The sequence below is a fragment of the Rhinoderma darwinii genome, chromosome 3 (genome assembly GCF_050947455.1).
Source record: "Rhinoderma darwinii isolate aRhiDar2 chromosome 3, aRhiDar2.hap1, whole genome shotgun sequence".
In the NCBI taxonomy this organism is placed as follows: Eukaryota; Metazoa; Chordata; class Amphibia; order Anura; family Rhinodermatidae; genus Rhinoderma; species Rhinoderma darwinii.
Genome location: NC_134689.1, coordinates 10,808,008 through 10,832,299, shown reverse-complemented (window position 1 = coordinate 10,832,299; position 24,292 = coordinate 10,808,008). Strand labels below are relative to the sequence as shown.

Genomic DNA, 24,292 nt, shown 5'->3' with positions numbered 1-24,292 from the left:
AGAATGTACACTTCAATATTTCCTTCCCTGAACCCCCCAGCTGCCATAGACAAAAAAGAGAATGGTATGACACGTTATTAGGAGGGGCAGGAACGGGATTAGGAGTATTGAATGGTATACAGTTAGAAACAGTTATGAACAAATTAAACTCAGTGGGAGACGACACATCTACTGCATTAAGGATAGGTGCCTCATGGTTACCTACTACCTTTGCCATACAACAGAGAGGGTTAGCTATAGATGAACTGTTCCTAAATGTTTTCAATGAAAATATGCTAACCGAATATAGAACATTACAGAATGTATCAACTTTTGTAAATTGGACAGTATGTACGCTTAAAACGATGTGGCAACAAGAACAGATGAATAATTTTAAGAATAAATTGTTTAGTAGTCATGTTAGGCAATGGACAGACATTCTGCCCGTAAGAGAGAGAAATGATACGTGGTTATTGTTACAGCCTGAGTATACTGAGTGTACACCTAGATGGTGTGCAGGAAGACTAATAGCATTTAATGTGAAAAATCCTACTCTATTATGCAAATTTATTGTTATGCCAATGGTAATGATTGATCCGGTGACATTATTAGGACAATATTGGATGCCAGAAATAAAAGGAACACACATAGACTCTCAAAATAAGACAAGGAATATAGATTTGTGCCAATTAACAGAGCAAGGATATGTATGTAATCAACAGTCAGGGATATATGAACCCTGTCTAATGCAGCACCAGGATAATGTATGCGCACTCACTATAATCCCAGAAGCTAACCTACAGGTTTATATTGAAGTAGGTCCACAGCATGTATGCTTAATAACTAACAATAGACAGACCCTTAGCCAGTTTAATCTCATGGGACCATTTTCAGGATGTCTATACAATGTGACGCATTTGACTTGGGGGAACCAAACTATAGTGTTCCTGCCTACTTTAGAAGAAATAATGTCCACTGTATGGGTACCTGAACCTTTGCCCTATGGAAATTTTAGTTTGCCACTGGAAGAGTTAAAACAAGTGTTACAAAAGTCTAAAGACGTAAAGAAATTGATAGCAGCCCATAATGTAACTCTAAGTAAAGTGAAAGTATTGGCTACAATAGCAGCTAAGGAAGTAATAAATTTATCGTCAGCAATAAAAGATGCCAGTGCCCATCATTGGTATGACATATTTACAGGATTTTCCCCCACTGCCACTAAGATACTGCATGTGTTATTCCAACCCTTGATATGTTTCATAATATTGTTTATATTGCTTACATGTTTCAATTGTTATGCATTTTGCAAAATAAGGGAAGCATTCAAACAGAGGCCTATACATTATGATGAAAGAGTGTTGTGAGATTACCCCACCTACATACCTGTGTGAATCAAGTGAAGAAATGGATCGAAGCCTTGCTATCAGGAGATAGAAGTAGCATTGGAATTTAGGTGTTGGTAAAATCACAAAAGGAGGGATTGTTATGGAATAAATATATGTATAATGTATCTGGGACCCCAAGGAGTGAAATGTTATGGAAGAGGAACATGTATTAGAATATATTCTGGGAAAGGTAATGGAATGGATATGCAGACATTCTTTAGATAGTAGAAATTGGGGCCCTACAAGGACTTACCAGACACGAAGGAGTCTGTTTGATGTTTAATGTTTAGATGTTTAATGTTTAAATGTTTGATGTTTAATGTTCAAGGTTTGTGTATACAGCCAAGATAAGATAAGGACCAGGCACCAGATCAACAACTAAGAGATAAGAACAATGTACATTGTGACATAGATCACAAGGGAAGAAACCACAAGAATGTAAATGATTAAATGTGTGTCTGCACGTAGTCATGTGATATTTTTACTATATAAACTCTGTGTCTCTGCAAATAAAGTCAGAAGTATTTTTGCCTTGAGAAACGTCTCAGTGTATCTGTTGCTTCTCCGAGCTCGTCCCCCCCACCTGATTTGAACCTGCATGGAGATCAAGGCGTAACGTGACTCAAATTGCGATCACAGTTACTGATGGTTTTGAATTCCCTGCTTCAATTCACACGGCCATGGAGTTAAGATCACCTGCAGCCACCACTAGGGGGAGCTTACTGTTTACATCACAGCCGACACCTCGCAGAAACGGCCGGGATTGGAGACCGGAGATCTCGGTCACTTGACCACTTTGATGCTGCGGTCAATAGCGGTGGGGGTTTGAGCACTGCGACCCCCACTGATCGCTAAAACAAAGCGGCAGAAGTGCTCGGGTTAGCGCTGTGCGGCTCCGTTTTTGATTGACGTTCCTCGGGGCGATGTACGGGGGCTCAATAGAAAGTCTGAGTCTGTACACCGCTTCGAAGAAAGCCAATAAAGAAAAAACAAAAATGAAGCGGCACAGGGCCCACCCCCCCCCCCCCCCCCACACCACCGATCAAAACTTCTGGCGTACCAAAAGGTTTTTTTGGGCAAATTTAGTTACTTTAATAAAGAAATAAAAAAACTTTATATACAAATAAAGGCCCAAAATAAGCAAATTTGTCCCCTACAGTAATGTTTAAAAAATAAAAATAAACTATTGCTGTGTCGGTAAAAGTATTAAAGCAGAATGTAATTTTAACCCACACATTGCCATAAAAGTGAAAACCCATAAGTGTTTTTTTTTTAGTACAATAAATAGCGCCATAAACCACAACGCGTTCTGCAAAAAACAAGCCCTCAAACGGTAATGTCAATGGAAAGAAAACTCTAGCTCTGGAAGGGGGGGAGGAAAAAACAAAATTATCTGCGTCTCCCATAAATCAAAATGCAGTGTGCTCCCCCTAGTGGTGGCTGCAAGTAGTCAGTGTTTTGTGCAGGCGATTTGGAGCAAATCTCTGACCGCTATAAAGATTTATTATAAAATGATTCTGCACAGAAGAATGAACCCAAAGACAACATGGTGTTCAGTTGTGGACAGTCCCTTAAAATTTTGTAAGGTGCATTTTTAGTGGATCTGTCACAAGGACATCGCGTCGTGCCACCTCCAACCACAGCTGGTACCATCCTGGTGCTGCGGAAATATTCTCCAGATCCTTACGGGCTGTGTGTAAATTGCAAAGACGCCCCATGTATACAAATGAAATAAAACTAATGACCGTTACAGGGACCGGGACCGGATGCGCCGTTTCTACGGATTGTTACATCTGCACCGACTGCGGTAGTCGTGCGGCCATTAATCCAAAGACCCTTATTTGGCGCAAGATTTTGCAGTTAAATAGCAATTTTACTTGCCAAACCGTGCGGCCGTTAACAATTTGAAAACTGCACCGAACAAAACTTTGGCGCGGTATTCGGCTCCCCAGCGTCGGTTATGTGAACTTGTACCCTTATATGCTGTGCTACGTTCCCATGCATGTTAGGTCTCATGCACACGACCATAAGGGATTTTACTGTCTGCGAATAGGTTTGCGTATTCGTAACGGTCCGTAATTGCAGGAGTGCCCATAAACTTCTATGGCCGAGTCCGTGCCGCAATTGCGAACAAGAGTTGGACGTTTTCTATGTTTTGCGGATCATTTCTACGGCCCGGACACACATCCGTAAATATACGGAATGGTGTCCGCGGGGAACAGAAATGAAAGGGTCCGCGATTCCACCCGTTATTACCTGATCTGTAATTATTGATGAAAACGGTCTTGTGCATGGAGCCTAAGATGGGACAAGAAAATTACCAACCAATATATGGCCGGAAGTGACCGCCCCTCCTACGCTCCTGTCATTTGTGGAACGATCGTGCGTGATCGCGTCAGTCACCTGTACACATTTAACTCCTCACACTCGAATGACGAGTTCCAGCATGGCCGACCTGTTCTTTAAAAGATTATTGTTGGCCATCCGCAGCTGTATCGATTATTGCATAATTTTTAAGGGAAGGCACGACTGACGCCTCCGCCGGCCGCACCGGTGCCTTGTTCAGCGCGGATGTCAAATCACTTGTTAACGGCCGCACGTTGTTGTTGGTAAAACGGCTGCTTCCCTGCAAAGTCGTAGGGCCGTAAAGGGTCTTTTCATTAATGGCCGTGCAATTTTGCGACTAAACAACCATTTTACCTGCAACAATGCGCAGCCATTAACGAGCAATTTGACGGCCACGCCAAACAGGGCGCCAATGCAGCTGTCGGCTGATTCATGTGGCCTTACCCTCATTGACGGGTGTTGGTTATGGTCGTTATCGTCCATTTTTTTTATCAGCATCCGTCTAATGTGTATGGCCACCTATCGGGAAAGTTCTGGACTTTCTGCTATATCGTTGCAACAGCGATTCGCTACACTCATAGGCGACCCGAACACAGGAAACGAGACAAAATAAATATTGTGGATCTGTTGTGTGGATATCAGGGGGCTTCAGGGGCTCACACATTACTATGGGGGCAACTTCTTTTACCCAAAAGTATTTGGATATGAATGCACCGCACCAGCGCCACCAAGCGGTAACTCCCGGAATTATCCATCCCATTGCCACTTCATAAAATCGAGTTCAAGCAGCGCCACCTGGTGATACTTTCAGAATTGCAGCAGAGCAAAACGGAACAGTATATAAATACCCATAAATAAATGCTTAATAAAAACGCGTGATGTGGCTGGTAATACCTGTCTTGTTGCGTTATACAGTTCGAAGGAAAACCTTTGCTACGCGGTTTCGTTTGCACAGGAAGTGGGGCTTACGGGGCTGCCGGAAGTGGGGCGGTAGTGACGTGACTTGGCCGGAAGTGAGGACGTTGTGTCTCAGGATCTGTCTCCCCCCTGCTGTTGCTCACGTGTGCAGGAGACGCTGACCCTGGAGAGGTGAGTGCGGGATGAGAGAGATGATAAATGGGCGCTGGAATGTGATTATATCTTAAGAGTTCCTTTAGATGTTATGTGGGTGACGGATATGGGCGGCTGCTAGCAGTGTAAAGGTTGACGTGGCCTGCTGGGACTTGTAGTTCCACAGCGGTTACAATGAGGCAGAACAAGGGCATTGATGTCAAGTTACATTGGCTGTAATGAGCTGATCAAAAAGATTCGAGTGTGTGTGTGTGTGTGTGTGTGTGTGTGTGTGTGTGTGTGTGTGTGTGTGTGTGTATATATATATATATACACACACACTATTATAATTTTTTCCTGCATCACATGTTGATTTGATAATTGACATCGTTATTATTACTTGTGTTACTTTACAGAGAGGAGATAATAAAATGATCTATAAGTTCTATAAGCAAGTTATTTCATACATAAGCCCCGCCTTCAAATATTCTGACCACGCCTTCAAATACTCTGACAAAACTCGTGGTCACATAATGTCCACCCAATGATCCCTGCGCCAACTCTCCTGACGTGTCTGTTTTAGTAAATACTTATATTCCCCATGAGCTAACAATTCTGAAACAATTTTTTTTTTAGAACTTTGCATTTTGCCATTCCTCTGTTCTTCCTCCTGGGAAGGAAATTTTTGAATAGATTGTCAGCTGGGTGTTACCATTCCCCTTGTCAATGGGGCGTTTCCCGACACAGTCTCACACCGTCAGCACTGATTGGACAATGTCAGTCTGTGTAGGGACACACCTGCAACTACTAACACCTGGTTATTAATTTATTCATACACTTCCAGGAGGGGTAACAGAGGAATAGCACAATGCAGAGCTGGGATGCTTCAGAATTGTTATTTTATGGGGGATACAAGTATAGTTTGGTTTACTTAAACTGTGTGGAGTCCGGGTTTTGCAGCCGCATTGACACCACCAAGCACCCCCCATCCACAATGCCATCCGGTGGGGGTCCTGGCAGTGAGTTTTCCTATGATTGGACCCGCTCCTGTTTCTGGCAAGGAACATAATCAGAATTTTTGTGTTCGTTTGTTAATAATCCGAGGTGTCCCGGGTGTTCACCCAAATTAGAATTAGAATATGTGTCACCAGAAAAGTCAGCGTCATCTTGCTGACTGTTTCCATTTTTACACTTTTTCTTTTTATTACACAATTAGACCCACAACTCATTAGATCCGTCTTCTAATGAAACGTTATACCGATTTCCAATAGCCTTTCAATATCAATTCACCGTTTCCAAGATCTCTGCTTGCTGCCATTCACTGGGAACCTTCATTATTGACCTCCCGAGGATGAGAATCTCCCCTGGTCATGTGATGGACACACAGGTGCATGGCTCGTTGCAGTTACATCGTACAGTAGTTATCAGAGTTGTCTTGTAAGGCCTGGTTCACACAGTGCGGTCAAAACACGTTCTTTATCGCTGCAAAACCGCAGCGTGTTGGCACAAAAAATGTGTCGTTTTGCTGCGACTGTGCCAAAACGAAGCCGTTTTGCCGCGATTTTCACGAAATTGCGGCAAATCGTTGCAGTTTTTCTACATTGTAGCAGAGAAACCACTTTTGACCGCACCGTGTGAACCCGGCCGACAAGTCGCGCACCTGCGTGTCCGTCACGTGACCAGGACAGGTTTTCATCCTCTGGAAAATTGTAAAACTTTTTATTATTCAAACCTTAGGCCCTGTTCACATGGAGTTTTTATGCAGGAATTTTAAGGCAGATTTTGACCTGCCGGCACTTTCTTACCGCCGTTCTTGCTGCGTTTTTCTCCCGCGGCCATTGAGCCGCGAAAAACACTTCTCTGCCTCCCATGGATTTGAATGTGAGGTCAGAGGTGGAACCGAGGCAAGAAAGAACATGCCAGGTTGTTGTTTTTTACCGTGAGCAGCTAAAAGCCGCCTTGGAAAAAAAACGGCTCCCATTGAAATTAGTGGGAGGTGGATTCAGACGGTTTTTGCCACTGATTCTGACGCGGTTTCCGCGTCAAAATCATTGGGAAATAAACTGTGAACTGGGCATAAAGAATAACAGATCTGTCAGCAGTAGCTTGCTGATGGTTTCCATAATATATGAAAAGAGGCCTATGGACACCTTCGGCGCTGGGAGCTTTTCCGCCGCGTGCACTGTGAACGCAGCGCGAATAGACCCTAAGATTGGCTTCAGCGCTGGCGGACTCGGCGCGTCTTGCACTTATAGATATTTCGTCCCCCGCTGTTGAATAACTCTTCTACCTCTTTTGTTCTATAGGTGATAATTTTTTTTTGAGGAGCAAGAAACGTAAATAATAGGAGATGTTTCGCCGAGCCGCCACCCAGGTTTGTAGAAGGATCTTAATATATTTTATGCCGTATCCGGGGCCGTGAGAAAAAATGTTCGCTGTTTAATTTTTATTTTTAACAATTAAATTTTTTTCCTTGTAAAAGCGGTGAAAAAAAAAAACAATCTAAATTTGGTATCGCCGTGATCGTATTGACCCGCAGAATAAAGTTACCATGTCGTTCTTAATGCACAGTGAACGCCCTAAAGAATGAAACCCCCAAAAAAATTTAGGAATCTGTTTTTTTTTCACATTCCAGAATTTTTTTCTAGTTTCCCAGTACATTATATGGTACCCGCAGCACCTTCCGTCCGGTAAAAAGCGTTTTTTCTAAGGGAATTTGCGATGTGGAAAAAAAGCGCTTATACTTACCCCCTCCATCCTTTGACGTCCCCTCTGGCCTCCTACGATAACGTTGCATGCCATGTGAGTCTGTGATTGGCTGCAGCAGTCACATGGGATGCAACGTCATCCCAGGAGGCCGGACTGCAGGAAGAAGGGGAGCGTTCTGGGTAATTATGATATTTTTTTTTTCGGAATTGCGATTTTTGCGTCGCAACACTTGGCTTTCTGTTGCAGCTTTTACATACCCATTGAATTCAATAGAGAAAACTCGCAACAGAAAATCAACGAAAACGCAGCATAAATTTACATGCTGCAGATTTAAATTACGCGCCGCAGGTAGTACGAGCACTGCACCCGGTGGGGGTCCCGGGAGTCGGACCCCGACCCATCAGCTATTGATGGCCTATTAAGTGTTACTGGCTGGAAAAACCCTTTAAGGCCCCATGCACACGACTGTAGATTTCGCCTGAATCACTGACCATAATTACGGACCCATTCATTTCTATGGCCGGGGCCGAGCTGTTCATCAATGGTCCATGCTGTGCTTTTTGTGATTTGGGAAGGGGCACCAGCCAGGGATGTCACCTATTGCCATTGCTGTTTGCATTGGCGATTCGGCAGGCAGGATCTTGAATTCCGTGGTATTTCCTTAGGAGGGAGAGAGATCGTGTTGGAATATAAGCGGACGATCTTATTTTAGTCATGGCGGAGCCGGATATTTCCTTACACAGGGCTGTTCATCTTTTAGATGAATTTGCTCCGTTCTCCGGACTCTGCATAAACTGGAGCAAATCAGCCGCTATGGGAGTCAGACCGGCCGTCCCAAAACTATAATTTACCAATGGTAGAGGATTTTAAATACGAAGGTACCACAGTCTGCGGTTTTACGGACCCATTCGATTCCATTGGATGCGGACACCTTTCTGTAGCGCTACGGATGAGTGTCCGTGCCGTAGAACCGTGCCGGGAATTATTGAGCATGTCCTATTTTTCGTATTTTACGGGCCGTGCTCCTATACTTTGTATGGGAGCACGGCCCGAAAATGCGGATGGCCGGCCGTGCCCGCAATCGTGGGCTGTGATTATGGGCACGGTCATGTGCATGGGGCCTGAGGCCCCAATCACATGACCGTATTTCCATCTTTCCGTAAATACCGTCCGTAAATACGTATCCGTAGTCATTCGTAACTCATCCGTCTATACGGAAGGGTGTCTGTAAATACGGTCCGTATTGCATCTCTATTTGATCCGTAAAAGAAGAGGGAGGCTGCAAATGATGTCACCAACATGTTGCTTGGCTTCCGTAAATACGGACAGTTTATGGATGCACATCTGTAGCCGTCTGTATATACGGAAGCGCCCTTAGGCTTCTATGGGAGAGTCCGTGCCGTAATTACGGACAAGAATAGGAGCGGTTCTATAAGTTTTTCAGCACGGACACCCATCAGTAAAATGACGGAAAGGTGTCTGTGGCCAATAGAAATTAATGGGTCCGTAATTACGGATGAAATATACGGTCGTGTGCAGTGGCCTTACCCTCTACTAGATTATGTAGAATCCAAATGTAAAGTATCGGGGACTTTACCTTTATCCACTCCTGGCCGTATCAATCTAGTTAAAATGATTCTCCTTCCAAAGGGTTATATCTCCTTGAACATGCCTCGGGACCCATTCCCAAATTCTTTTTTTCCCAATTACAATCTATATTTAAAGAGTATCTGTCACGAGTTCAGTAATGCCCAATCTCCTACCTAATCTGATCGGCGCTGTCACACTGGTAATACTAGTGAAAGTTGTGTCCCAAAACGTTTATTATTTTAAGAGTTATGAGCTTTTTTTCTAAATATGCAAATGAGGCTATACTAGCCAAGTGGGAGGTAACAGCGGCGATTCTCCGGAGGTGGAGCCTCCTCACAGCCTCTGACACCGTCCAATCCGCATGAAGCTGCTTCACACAGTGTGAGAGGCTGGAGGGAGGGGGGAGCACTTCAAGTAGCCATATCTCCGGCTGTGGACCACCTAGAACAGCGGTTCTGATGGCATATAAAAAAAGGAGATTCTAATCATGTGACACCAGGATCACAACCGGAGATATCACCAGTTGAATACACAGTCGGGAATGGAAGCGATATATACTATATGATCACGCTGTGTTGCTGGGCTGGGCAGGGAAGGGGAGAAGTTGTGTGATGATTGGACAGCGTCATACAGAAAACATTACACCGCCCAGAGTGACAAGAAAGAGTCCCCTCCTATTTGGCTATTAGAGGCAAATTGCCATATTTAGAAAAATGCTCATAACTGCAAATAATGTTTTTGGGGGAAAAAATGACACTGTAGTGATCAGCATCACCGCGCCTATTAGATTAGGTAGGAGATCGGGAATTAATAAACTGGTGACCGATCCTCTTTAACTTCCTTACGAGAAAACTCCAGACATAAATTAATCGTGAGTATTCTGCAAAGACCGAAAACTCGGGGGCACGGCCCTGCCGGATTCTACTTATATTTTTGTGCTGGTTGATCAGCTCGGCTTTCTTCATGGATGGACCAAGACCATCACTCCAGTTCGTGCTGAATATGACTTTGCACATTATTTGGAGGTAGGCGCATTATGGCCGATCTTAGGCTGGATTCAGACGAGCATGTTTGGTCCGTAAAGGACGGAACGTATTTCGGCCGCAAGACCCTGTACGACGCTAGGAGTCCCTGCCTCTCTGCAGGACAACTGTCCCGTACTGTAATCAAACTCACACATGTCTGAATGGCCCCATTGAAATCAACAGTCCGCTCACGGACGAGTATTACGCTCGTGTGAATGAGCCCTTAATTGGGTGTCTGACCCGCACCGATCATGTGCTGATGACCTATTCTGTGTCCGGTCGTGGAAAACTCTTTTAAGTGTTCAATAAAAGGAGTTGGTTTGTCACTGTGCGTGTTCTGTGACACAGATCAAAGTAGTAACATCTGGCGGATGTAAAGTAACAATGGAAAACCTTGGATTTTGGAAAAAATATACTAACATTTTTTTTTTTTAAAAACAAATGAAATAAAAAAAACAAAAAAACCATACTGAAATTATTTTGAATTAAGTAAACTTAAACCTTAAACTTTTGGAAAATAATGATAATCAAATTATTTAAAAAAAAAATAAATCTAAAAATGTACTCTTCTTTGATGTACTGGTTAATAGGCTGTAAAACTAAAACTTTTGAAAAAAAGTCTTGTTAAATACAAATAATTTTTTTTTATTTTTTTTTAATGAAAACCTACAGGACACGTTATGTGTTTTAGGCCACGGATCAGATTAGTTGGATTTTCCTTAAACAATTCAACTTCTGAGCAAGTGGAAATGAGCAAAATTTGTAAACTGTGGATTTTGGAGCTTTGACTTAGAATTTCATGATCTTTTACAGATTTTCCGGCAGTCGGTCCGGTTTCAGACCTCGGAGTCCGGGATTTTGGAGAGATGTGAGTAACATTCCATTATTCGGTATGAATGACATCATTGAACTCAAGTCACTTCAGGTTTCTTTAGTAATTGTTATTATTATTTTCCAGTGATCATTTCTTTCCTTGCCAGAGCTGTTAATCTTTCCATGGTGTAATTGCACGTTATAACCTGTAGATGGTGCAGTTGCACCGATGAGGAAGCTTTGTGTTACACCTGTATCATAGCAGAATTAAAGGGAATGTGTTGCCAGAAAAACATGTTTTTTTTTTAAAAATTAAACATTTAGTGTGTGGGTGATTAAACATTGTTCAAATTTTTTTTTTTTTTTTGGCACGAGCCAGGAAATATTATAAATTATTTCTAATTTATAATACTACCCATTTTTGGTCACTAGATGGGGCTGTTCCCAAAATTGCAGCATTGCAACATTGGGTTAAAAGCCCTCGCTCTAGTGAGCTCTCAGCATCCCCCCCTCCTTTATCCTGGCTAGTGCCGGGATAAACGAGGGGTTTGAAAGGTTTAACCTCCTACACTGTGTGTCGCCATTTTTTGAGGTAACCCACAGTGTAGTAGGTTTACATACAGTAGTAAACACACACAAACACTAACATACATTGAAATCTCTTACCTGCTCCTGCCGCCGCGGCTCCCTCCGGCCCGTCCGCTCCGTTTGCTGCCGCTGTTCCATGTGCACAAGTCCGGAAGCCGCGACCGGAAGTAGTAATATTACTGTCCGGCCGCGACTTCCGGTCCACAGGAAAATGGCGCCGGACGGCGCCAATTTCGAATAGACGCCGTACACGGCAGTCAATGGGACGGGAGCCGTTCGCAGTCCCTATGGGACTGTGGCTGCCGTATTCCATGTCTGTGTGTGTCGTTAATCGACACACACAGAAATGGAACAAAAAATGGCAGCCCCCATAGGGAAGAAAAAGTGTAAAAATAAGAAAAAGTAAAACACAAACACACAAATGAAAATAAACGTTTTTATTAAAGCACTAACATCTTTAACATGTAAAAAAATTATTTGCGATGACACTGTTCCTTTAAAGAGGCTCTGTCACCACATTATAAGTGCCCTATCTCCTACATAATGATGGGCGCTATAATGTAGGTGACAGTAATGCTTTTTATTTAAAAAAAATGATCTGTTTTCACCACTTTATTAGCGATTTTAGATTTATGCTAATGAGTTGCTTAATGCACAACTGGGCGTGTTTTTACTTTAGACCAAGTGGGCGTTGTACAGAGGAGTGTATGACGCTGACCAATCGGTGACCAATCAGCGTCATTCACTCCTCTCCATTCATTTACACAGCGCATAGGGATCCTGTTAGATCCTTATGTGCTGTCTTATGCTAACACATTAACAATACTGAAGTGTTTAGACAGTGAATAGACATTCCACGGGATGTCTATTCACAATCTCTGCACTTCGTTACTGTTTCTGTGGTAGTTACAGCAGAGGAAGCGTAATCTCGTTGTAACCTGTCATTTACAGCGAGATCTCGCGAGATTACGCTTCCTCTGCTGTAACTACCACAGAAACAGTAACGAAGTGCAGAGATTGTGAATAGACATCCCGTGGAATGTCTATTCACTGTCTAAACACTTCAGTATTGTTAATGTGTTAGTATAAGACAGCACATAAGGATCTAGCAGGATCCCTATGCGCTGAGTAAATGAATGGAGAGAAGTGTATGACGCTGATTGGTCACTGATTGGTCAGCGTCATACACTCCTCCGTACAACGCCCACTTGGTCTAAAGTAAAAACACGCCCACTTGTGCATTAAGCAACTCATTAGCATAAATCTAAAATCGCTAATAAAGTGGTGAAAACAGATCGTTTTTTTAAATAAAAAGCATTACTGTCACCTACATTACAGCGCCGATCTCCTTATGTAGGACATAGGGCACTTATAATGTGGTGACAGAGTCTCTTTAAAGGGATTGTCACATCAAGACACACCCCCTTTTCAGATTGATCGGCCCAGCGATCATATGATCGTTACGGGTCCAGCTTCAGAAACCGGCAACCCAGGGGACGCTGCACTGCGGGGCAAATGTAGTATTACTTGCCGGCCTAAAATGATCTTCTGATTTCGTAATACGTGGACGGACTGGGTGAGAGCCCAATTTTGTTAGCATCCCGCACCGACTAGTAGAGGGCTGTCCTTAGCAGAAGACCCCTCCCCCGTAACGTCCATCTGTCCTAGTAATATGGACAGGGGTCACTAAAAATAATAAGAATTCTTGCCATAAAAAACAACTACTACTTAACTTTAAAAATGTTTTTGATTTATATGTTTCTTGTGTTTTAGCCCTGAACCGGGTGCAGATATTGGGTAGGGTTGGCCAAGACCCGGTAATGAGACAAGCCGACGGCAAGAACCCAGTGACCATCTTCTCAGTAGCCACAAATGAATTATGGAGGTCGGGGGAGAGTGAGGTGTACCAGACAGGTGAGAACATTTTGCTGGTGTTGTTGTTTTCCAGGAATATACATTGATTACCTATCCTTCAATCCCTGGGATCCTCACAGATCGACAGAGCGAAAGTGATCGCCGCAGCAACTTTATGGTTGTTCCAGAAACAGTGCCATATCCATTCATGTGGCTGTGCCTGGTACTGCAGCTCAGCCCCATTCGTTTCTGTTGATCGGTGGGGGCCCTGAGGATGGGCCATCAATGTATATTTCTGGAATATCCCTTTGTTATATTATATAATTGTCCTTTAAGCAATTGTCATATTGAAAGAAAACACTCGGGTGAGTGATAATGGGGCTCGGTCATCACCGGAAACACTTTACTTGTCAAGCCAAAAATGGCGCCAAATTTACCAAGATGGCGTGCGCTACATTAAATCATTTGGCGTAACATACTGCCCACCCTTCCTTACGCCACCTCATGGATGTCGTTTACACACGCCATTATTAGGCGCTAGACTTTAATAAATAAATTTAGTTCCGCTCCTTCAGTTCAGCGCGTCTCGAATTATCTTCATTTTTCATCAGCGGGAGACGTCAACCAGAAGACGACCTGGCACAGGATCTCGGTATTCCGCCCTGGTCTCCGGGATGTCGCGTATCAGCACATCAAGAAAGGGTGAGTCCATTATAGAGGCGGGGAATACCGCCGAAGAGGAACTACAACTACCAGCATGCCTCAGTTTAAAATACTATAGGAAAACTGCTTGTATGGCAATTCCTCTGGAAATGTCCTGATTGTTTATGGCTCGTTGTTCTCAGGGCTCGGATATACGTGGAAGGGAAAATCGACTATGGCGAGTACGTGGATAAGAACAATGTCCGCAGGCAAGCGACAAGCATCATTGCAGGTGGGTGAAGAAACTGCTGGACGGGTCACGTCCTCCTGACAAGACACCAGTTCACAATTCCGATACTCTGGCAGCCGCCATATTTACAATTGCCGTGGATATATTTTTATGTCGTTATTTGTCCTGGGTTGTATTTGTGCTATCCACCGGAGGTTTGGTATACATAACTGGCTGCAAAACGGAATATTGTCATAGCTCCGCCCACTATCCTATAGGGCTGTGGAAATTACGATTATATTTAGAGGGATTCTAAACTACTCCACCACTAGGGGGAGCTCACTGAACATGGATTTATGCAGCTCCCATTGAACCCAATAATCTGTATGCAGTGAGCTCCCCCTAGTGGCAGCCAGGTATTTTTTAAATTTTAATTCCATAGCTTTATGAGGAGATTTGGATTTTGCAGGGGATTTGGAGCTTTGTATGAGAAAAACTGAGCTTCGATCCCTATAAAGATATATTATTGAATTTTCGAAACTCAAAGCGTACGTATTTCTTGTCTATTTCTGGTTATTTCCGGGTTGATGGTTCAGGTGTCTTTCTAGATTTTGCCAGCAGGGGCAGCAACATGCAGTCGCTCCCTTGCAGTAATTACCACCCTTCCCCAGTACTTTCTTTTTCCAATTTTCCTTCAGGCTTTCACGTAATGGGTTTTCGCCCGTGATAACCCTTTGACTTTCACACCCAGCCCTGCAGGCTCAGAGTCCGCCCGTATTATATGTGACCCTATGTGACTATTCTGTATAGTAGGGTCAGATTCTTGTGGCCCTCCCGGTGAAACAAGTGTTAGAGAGGGTTGTTGTCCGGTTGTCATGAAAGTTGCTGATGCAATAAATTGCTATTGAAATCATTATGGGGAATCCTGGTCATGGAGAGCAGCACCCAAGGGGTTCAGACGCCTTGCAGTGGCCCATACCTGCTGTATTTGGGCAGTCTAATCTTGTTAAATGAGTTGTATGAGATTAGAAAAACATGGCGGCTTTCTTCAAGGAACAGCGTCACTCTTGTTTATGAATTGTGTGTGGTATTAGAGCTCAGCTGTGAATGGGGTTGAGCTGCAATACCACACACAGCCTATAGATAAAAGTGGCGCTGTTTTTTGAAGAAAGAAGCCATGTTTTCCAATCTCATGCAGCCCCTTTAGCCTTGAAGATGTTATGCAAAAAAAATGCCTCTTTTCAGGCTTCAAATCTGTAATCGCCCAGCGCTTGTTCAGTGTCTGCACAGAGCGTGTTCTGGTGATTTGCATTTGGGGAAGTGTCATCTTTACACCAGACACTGTACAGTTATCTGATCGAGGAAAAACTAACTGCCCCCCTACTTCCCCCTTTTTTATAAGAGCTCAGCTAAACTGTTAGGGGAATATTGACTGTTACCCATGACAACCAGCAGAATAGTGAGTGCAGCTCTGAAGTGTAATACAGGATGTAACTCAGGATCAGTGCAGGATAAGTAATGTAATGTATGTACACAGTGACTCCACCTGCAGAATAGTGAGTGCAGCTCTGGAGTATAATACAGGATGTAACTCAGGATCAGTACAGGATAAGTAATGTAATGTCTGTACACAGTGACTCCACCAGCAGAATAGTGAGTGCAGCTCTGGAGTATAATACAGGATGTAACTCAGGATCAGTACAGGATAAGTAATGTAATGTATGTACACAGTGACTCCACCAGCAGAATAGTGAGTGCAGCTCTGGAGTATAATACAGGATGTAACTCAGGATCAGTACAGGATATGTAATGTAATGTATGTACACAGTGACTCCACCAGCAGAATAGTGAGTGCAGCTCTGGAGTATAATACAGGATATAACTCAGGATCAGTACAGGATAAGTAATGTAATGTATGTACACAGTGACTCCACCACCAGCAGAATAGTGAGTGCAGCTCTGGAGTATAATACAGGATATAACTCAGGATCAGTACAGGATAAGTACACAGTGACTCCACCAGCAGAATAGTGAGTGCAGCTCTGGAGTATAATACAGGATATAACTCAGGATCAGTACAGGATAAGTAATGTAATGTATGTACACAGTGACTCCACCAGCAGAATAGTGAGTGCAGCTCTGGAGTATAATAGAGGATGTAACTCAGGATCAGTACAGGATAAGTAATGTATGTACACAGTGACTCCACCAGCAGAATAGTGAGTGCAGCTCTGGAGTATAATACAGGATGTAACTCAGGATCAGTACAGGATAAGTAATGTAATGTATGTACACAGTGACTCCACCAGCAGAATAGTGAGTGCAGCTCTGGAGTATAATACAGGATGTAACTCAGGATCAGTACAGGATAAGTAATGTAATGTATGTACACAGTGACTCCACCAGCAGAATAGTGAATGTAGCTCTGGAGTATAATACAGGATATAACTCAGGATCAGTACAGGATAAGTAATGTATGTACACAGTGACTCCAGCAGCAGAATAGTGAGTGCAGCTCTGGAGTATAATACAGGATATAACTCAGGACAAGTACAGGATAAGTCATGTAATGTATGTACACAGTGACTCCACCAGCAGAATAGTGAGTGCAGCTCTGGAGTATAATACAGGATATAACTCAGGATCAGTACAGGATAAGTAATGTAATGTATGTACACAGTGACTCCACCAGCAGAATAGTGAGTGCAGCTCTGGAGTATAATACAGGATGTAACTCAGGATCAGTACAGGATAAGTCATGTAATGTATGTACACAGTGACTCCACCAGCAGAATAGTGAGTGCAGCTCTGGAGTATAATACAGGATGTAACTCAGGATCAGTACAGGGTAAGTAATGTAATGTATGTACACAGTGACTCCGCCAGCAGAATAGTGAGTGCAGCTCTGGAGTATAATACAGGATGTAACTCAGGATCAGTACAGGATAAGTAATGTAATGTATGTACACAGTGACTCCACCAGCAGAATAGTGAGTGCAGCTCTGGAGTATAATACAGGATGTAACTCAGGATCAGTACAGGATAAGTAATGTAATGTATGTACACAGTTTATGTAGATTGTTTCTATATATAAACTGGCGCCCCATGGTGGACATACCCTTTAATTGCGTGGTTTTTAATTTTTTATAATTGCCATATTAAAGTATTACTGGGTGGACTTCTCCTGCAGGATGTGGATTAGTGCATCATCCGGTCTAGTCCGCCCCACGCCTCAGTCCTGAGTACGTTCTGTACACCAGACATTTCAGATTAATGCAGCAGGGAAAATGTTATTTGCTTTTATTAAAAAGTTTTCGGCTCCAGCCTTGAGTAATGCTGACAAGATAATTACCCGTCCAGAACTTCAGCTGTGAACAAGCAGGGTGAGATAAACCGAACGAGTCTGTGGATGTTAAAGAGAGAGATCGACCTTAAAGGGATTGTCCTAGTGGTCTCCAACCTGTGGCTGTAAAAACTACAACTCCCAGCATCTCCTGGGAGCAAACAGAAGCCGAAGGAACACTCTACTCCCAATATCCTCAAGTCCTCCTCTTCTGACAAGGTTTTTTTTGGTTATTTGTCTCTAGGAAAGTTGGGTATCTACCAATATGGCCACCATTAGGGGTATTTATCCAGCTTTCCCAGACTTCAGAACAGCAAATTTTATGCAAATAAATAGAAGCACAGGTTGTATAACTTCCGATCTAAGCTGACTTGCTGTTCAGGAGTCTGGGAAAGCTGAGTGACAACCCCTGTAGGCATTATAATGGTGTTCATATTGGTTAAAACCCAGCTTTCCCAGACACCAGAATAGCAAATCTTATGCAAATAAATGTATTGCTTCTTTTCGAGGCTATTCTGCCATTCAGGAGGCTGGGAAAGCGGAGTGACCACCCCTGTAGGTGTTATAATGGTGTTCATATAGGTTATCACCCAGACTCATGAACATCAAATCTTATAGAAATAATTGCAAGCGCAGGGTCTGTCACTACTTGTTGAGGCTGATTTGCCATTCAGGAGTCTGGAAAAGCTGAGTGACAACCCCTGTAGGTGTTATAATGGTGTCTGTATTCGTTATCACCCATCTTTCCCGGACTCCAGAACAGGAACTCGTATGCAGAGATCTAAACACAGGGTGTAACATTGCTTATCTAGACTGATGGCCTTTCAGGAGCCTGGGAAAGCTGTAACGTTATATTGCATCTTCTCTTGCAGATAACATCATTTTCCTGAGTGACTTGCGTGACCGCTCTTGATGTCTCTCGTCTTCGGGGGTCTCCTGTATATAAAGCTGTTAGGATAGTGAACGTTATTTCATGGTAACATTTTCTTTGTTTATTCTTAAGGAAATAAAACATTTTCTAAGAACTGTGAGTCCGGGTCCGTTCTCTCTATTCATCCCGGAGGGACCGTCTTCCAGTAAAGTACCAAACCCTCCCATATCACATCCTGAGAATCCTCAGTCACGAATAGAATGCCAGAACGACAGTAAAGACTGACACAAAGCTGGAGCAGAAATCAGATGTAACTTTGCACATATATATGCTATTCTTCTGAAAGCTCGGAGGCCACCCCCACCCCTCTAGCAGCAGTATAAGGACACCCATCATCCATTTTATTGTATCTTTATTGATTTTGTGTCCTCACACCGTTCTATGCATCGCAGCACATGCTGAAAAAAACATTTTGACAGGGTCTATTGAACTTTATATCCTGGGCTTCCTAGTTAATGAATAGAATCATAGAATGACGGTGAAGACTGACACACGGAGCAGTAGGGGAGATGGTGTAGGGGGATGTAAATCATTAATTATGCAGTTTTCTATGCCACTCCGGTTGACTGCCCTATGGGTTCCGTCATGGCCGTCGTTATTGAAATTGTTCTTTTTATAGCGAGATTTCCACCGGAGCAAGACGTACATTTCTGTACTGCAAATATTTGCTTTGGCGCAGATTCCTGCGAAATAAATGCTGTAAGCGACGTCAGCGAGATGTCAGGATGTAATATGTTAAAGATACACGCACCCCGTCTATGGCACTGCTACCCCTCACGTGCAGATTAAAAGGAGCATGTCCCCTTTAAATGAATAACCCTTGGCTGTCAAGCTATTTGTGGCTCTCCGACTATTTGGAAACTACAACTCTCAACATGCCCTGACTGCTTTCATTAAAAGGGACACATACTTCTTAGGCCTCATGCACACGACCGTAGCCGTGTGCACGGCCGTGATTTTCGGGTCGGCCGGCTGCGGACTGTCAGCGGACTGTCAGCCGCAGGCCGCCCGCACATGCACATGGCCGCGGCCATTGTTTTCAATGAGCCCGGACCGCAGCTCCGGACCGTAATAAGACATGGCCGTACTTTCTGCGGTCCGGGCCGAGCACGGACCGCAAAAACTACGGTCGTGTCCACGGCCCCATAGAAAAGAATGGGGCCGCAATTCTCCCGTGGATTTTCGGGGGAATTGCGGACGCAAAAACACGGTCGTGTGCATGAGGCCTTAGTGTATAGTGTAGACCAGTCGCTTTCAAGCTTTTGGGGAACTACAACTCCCAGCGTGCCTTGATGGGTTATATGGTAAAACCCTATAACTTAAGGGGGGCACATACTTTTGAGTGTATGGTTCAGGCCTTTGGTCACCAACCATTGACTATAACTGTTGGGAAACTTCTACTCCAAGCATGTTCTGCGGCTGTGAGGGCATGCTGGGAGTTGTAGTTTCCCAGTAGCTGTGCGGCTACTGCTGTCAGGTCGCTGTTCGCCGTGTACTTTCTCTTATTTAAACATGAACCGCTGTTATTTTAATCACCGGAGCAAAAATTCATTTTGACAAACACACAAGATAAACATCCTCCGCACCCAGGACAATTATCAGTTATTAAACGCCCTTATTTTAATTTCTGGTGAACCACAAAATGACATTTAATCCAAGAGACGAAGTCCGTACATTTTTTGCACTTTCCCTATTGTTGCCCTAAAGGGCTGGACTTAAAGGGGAACTCCATATTCAGACTACATCCAGGATTGCAAAAATATGGCGGCTTTCTTCCAAAAACAGCGCCGCACCTGTCTACAGGTTGTGTCTGGTATTGCATCTCCGCTCCATCCACCTCAATGGAGCTGAGCTGCAATACCAGACACAACCCATGGACAGGCAGGTGTGGCGCTGTTTTAGAAGAAAGACGTCATGTTTTTCTGATCCTGTACAACCCCTTTAAAGATCTCTGCTTGCTTTTATTGAAAAGGGAACATTCGTTGTTTACGTGAAGAAGCTGAAAACCTGTCCTGATCTTGTGCTGTTCAGAGGTGCAGGGCTTGTTACAGCGTATAATTTCCATTCACTGACAGCAAGCAAAGATATTGAACATTATGAGTAATTGAAGCACAAAGTATTATTAGAAGATGGAAAAACAGCATCTTATGTAATATATATTATGAATGTAATGTTCTTATAAACATATATGGAAACCATCAGCAAGCAGGATATCTGATGATGGATCTTAAGTTGGCTTTTTTTGTGCACTGTACCTTCAACTAAACTATTATTAACACATTAACATCCAGGTAACTTAATAATAATTCAATAAAATTGCTTTTATTATCGAATATCCTGGATTATCGAGGATAAAAATCATTTGAAATTTTAAAAAAATCTGCAGGAACTGATACTATAATTTTGTTTATTTTTGTTAGAAGAATTTCCCAAATTTTTTTCCCCCCTGTGTACCGGTCGTGTGAAATTTTGCATTATATTTCAGTTCTGTACTGGAAACAAGCGTCAGATCATCAGACTTTCTAGATTATCAAATGCTGGATTAAAAGAATTTCACTGGACTTGCAAAAAACTTAATCTAGTTACATTTTACGGATAATAGATCTGTCAACAGCAGCTTTCTGATGGTTTCCATAGAGCCAAATTAAACTGCACGGAATGTGAACCGACTATAAAAATAAGTCGAAAATAACTAATGACGACATATGTCAGATTTTACATTTGCAGAATATAGAGCCAAAAAACCGCAGGTGGAGCAGCATCACTTTCAATGGATCGATTGGTTGTATAGTTCTGCAATCGTTTGCATGACCTGATCCATTAGATCGCCGCTCAGGCTGGTTTGCTTCTCAGGTAGATTACTTTGGTCTTTAATGGAGTTCACTAACAGTACAGTAACCCCGTGTTTGCCTAGGACGTTCCTGTGTACGTCAAACGAGGCGAACTTTGCTGAAAGGGACACGGATAACTATCCCGGGAGTGTCCGGCTGTATACACGCCGTTACGTCAGCAGCATGTGACGTCGTCATAGGGGAAGACAAAGTGCCAGGTCAATGCCCTGAATAATCCACAATCCTTAATCTGTCATATATTAATAGTCACACAATATATAGAGCGCGAAGAATCTCTTCTGAATGATTATGATGTGACGGCTCTGCTGTGCGGGTTCAGCTACACTCGTCTACACACTACACCCTACGTCGTATACTCGTCAATGAGTAACCAACACATAGACTATCTGTTGCTGGGAAAGCTGGGTGATGACTAATATGGCCACTATTACACTTGCCATGTGGGGTTGTCACCCAGCTTGCTGACACTACTGAACGGTAAATACGCTTAGTTATGTCCTTGTTTCTTGTATTGCCGTTCAGGATTCTGGGAAAGCTGAGTTGGAGCTGTATTGGCGGCTGATACATTGTGAGTACACGTCTTAACAGAGGAGGATGACTGAGGTGCTCAGACTTATTTTTATTTTTTTTGTGGATTTCACTGGCTCCGTATTTAAATTTCTCATTATTTTCAAGATCTTTGCTTCCTGCCAGTGAATGAAAACATTATTTAGGGGCATAGCTGGTAAAGCATGTTCTGGAGGGTGGCCACTCTGCTTTTGCCATGGCATTTAGATACAAGGCGAGGACAGCATGCCGAATCTTTGCCCATCACCAACCTTCGGCACTCCAGCTGTTGTAAAACTACAACTCCCAGCATGCCATGGCAGCCTTTGGCTGGAACAATAAGGCCTTTGGCTGTCAGTGCATGCTGGGAGTTGTAGTATCAGAACAGCTGGTGAGCGAATGTTGCAGACCTCTGCTCTTGGTGAAGGAAAATCTTGCCACGACTTTGCAAGCTGTACAGACCTAATACTTCCCACAGCTGAGAGTTTGCTACAGTTGCATCTAATCTTGGCAATCATGACCTGGTCATACACTTTACGTATCTGAGATAGCAGTCAAGTATGTCTGCTCATTGCTATAGAGAGGGGGATAAGGTGGTGCCAGACACACCTGGCACCGCTTATCTCCAAGGGTAAAAGCGTTATTCTGTTGGCTAGATAAAATCTCTGAAGCTTCCCCATAACAATGAAAATATAGAGGTTGTGAAATTTGGTAATTCTCCTGAATCTCTTTTGGGGACGGGGACTTAGGTCTCCAACAGAGCACTATTTGGAAAAGCCCATAATGCCCTGGGGCAATCTGCTAACCCCCCTGAATTCAGCGCTATGTGTGACCACAGAGGTCCTGACCCAATGTCCCCTCTTCCAATCTGTGTGGACTGCTTTCTGGACAGAAGAGACCCATATGAATCCTGGCCGGAAAGCCCCTATCACATACATGGTGATATTAGGGGGCACCTGGTGCAGGTGCAAAGGGGGGCACCTGGGGCAAGCACTGTCACATGGTCTAATGGGGCACCTGCTTTGCTAAATCTCCCCGTAGTGTTTCACCTTCATTTTATAGGTATATTAAAAACAAGTTCCGTTCCCACAAAGATACACGTTTTTCCGTAGAAGATATTCTGTATGACAACCCTATATAAAAGGCTGCAGTTGCTAGGCAGCTCTGTCCATAGTAACCAGCCACCAATTCTTAAAGGGAAAGAGCGGATGTCACCGCATCTCGACCTGCTGATTAATCAGATTTTTCTAAAAAAAAACACTTTAGATGGAGAATTCCTTTAAGTCGTTTTGCCGCTTTAAGTTAAATCCTATAAAATAATTCAACGTAGACATTGCACGCGGATCGGACAGAGAAGACGTTTCGCCCAGCGGGTAACGTACAACACAGGAGCCATTGTAAGCGGTCGGGCTGTGCGGGGAGCAGAATAGGAGGTCTTTGTAAAACGGTGTTTCCTCAGGGATTAGGGTCACTGAGGTCTCCCACCTGAAGAAGGTTTGAGGTGGGGTGTTAACAGGAAGAGCGGAGGGGGGGGGGGGCGCGTACAGAGGACTTTACTTGTAAGACGGCTTAGCAGCACAGTGTTCTATTTATACCCGTCCTCCGGCTCACACAGCGGCCTGTGATCCACCGAATCCACTGAAATAATACGACCCGGGTCGCTCACAAGGAAGGCCTGTCATGGCGGCCATTTTTCTAAATTTACCTTTTTGTGCTTTGTACGTGCGGAGGCCGCCATCGGCACGAATAATGACGGCTAATAATCGCGACTCACAGGACAAATTAAAATAATGCAAGTGAAAGCGGCTGTAACCTGAGCGAGACGTTGCGTTATATTCGCTAAAAATAAATAAAAATTTTCTTAAAGGGGATTTCTGCCCAAAATAGAAAATGGCCCAACCATTAATACATTAGGAATAAGAGCAGCACCCAAAGTTTAGTCGTTATATTTTATTTATTTATAGAGATATTGGGGGGGGGGGGAAATAAAAAAAATTGTGGCGGCCATCTTTGAAAAGAAGCGCAGCCAAATTTGTTGTCCCCTTTTAAATGTTCTTTTTGGTAAATTGCCATTTTGTTAGTGATAGGACATGATGACAAAAGGATAGCGGGTCATTGGAATCTGAGACGCCAATTTAAAGGTGACAACCAATGTCCATGCGATTTCAGATTTTATAGTAATTGAAAGTTGTCGTAATCGTAAGTTATAATCAATCCTAAATGACAATCCTTAAAGGAGTCTTCAGATTTTATGTAAATGAAGTTTAATAATTGTATAATATAAAGTTCTGCAACTTTCCAATATACTGTGTGCATCAATTCCTCCGTTTTTAAAATCCCTGCTTCCTGACAGTGAATGGAAACATTTTTTTGTCACTAAAAACCTGTCCCACTGACTCACTACAGTGAA

General features: G+C 43.4%; 1 protein-coding gene across 1 annotated transcript; it reads left to right on the top strand.

Annotated features, from left to right (window-relative positions):
• The first annotated feature begins 4,698 nt into the window (after nucleotides 1–4,698).
• SSBP1 (single stranded DNA binding protein 1) lies at nucleotides 4,699–18,578 on the top strand. The gene is made up of 7 exons (XM_075859810.1): nucleotides 4,699–4,799; nucleotides 7,067–7,134; nucleotides 10,898–10,952; nucleotides 13,259–13,399; nucleotides 13,951–14,041; nucleotides 14,185–14,273; nucleotides 18,426–18,578. Exons 2-7 carry the CDS (start codon nucleotides 7,111–7,113, stop codon nucleotides 18,464–18,466), a joined length of 441 nt encoding a protein of 146 aa, XP_075715925.1. The 5' UTR covers nucleotides 4,699–4,799; nucleotides 7,067–7,110; the 3' UTR covers nucleotides 18,467–18,578.
• Nucleotides 18,579–24,292: the final 5,714 nt, after the last annotated feature.

Coding starts and splice junctions, on each gene's coding strand:
- SSBP1 (XM_075859810.1), top strand. CDS start 7,111: ATGTTTCGCCGAGCCGCCACCCAG. Junction 10,953..13,258: donor GTCCGGGATTTTGGAGAGAT/GTGAGTAACATT, acceptor CTTGTGTTTTAG/CCCTGAACCGGGTGCAGATA. Junction 14,274..18,425: donor AGCGACAAGCATCATTGCAG/GTGGGTGAAGAA, acceptor CTTCTCTTGCAG/ATAACATCATTTTCCTGAGT.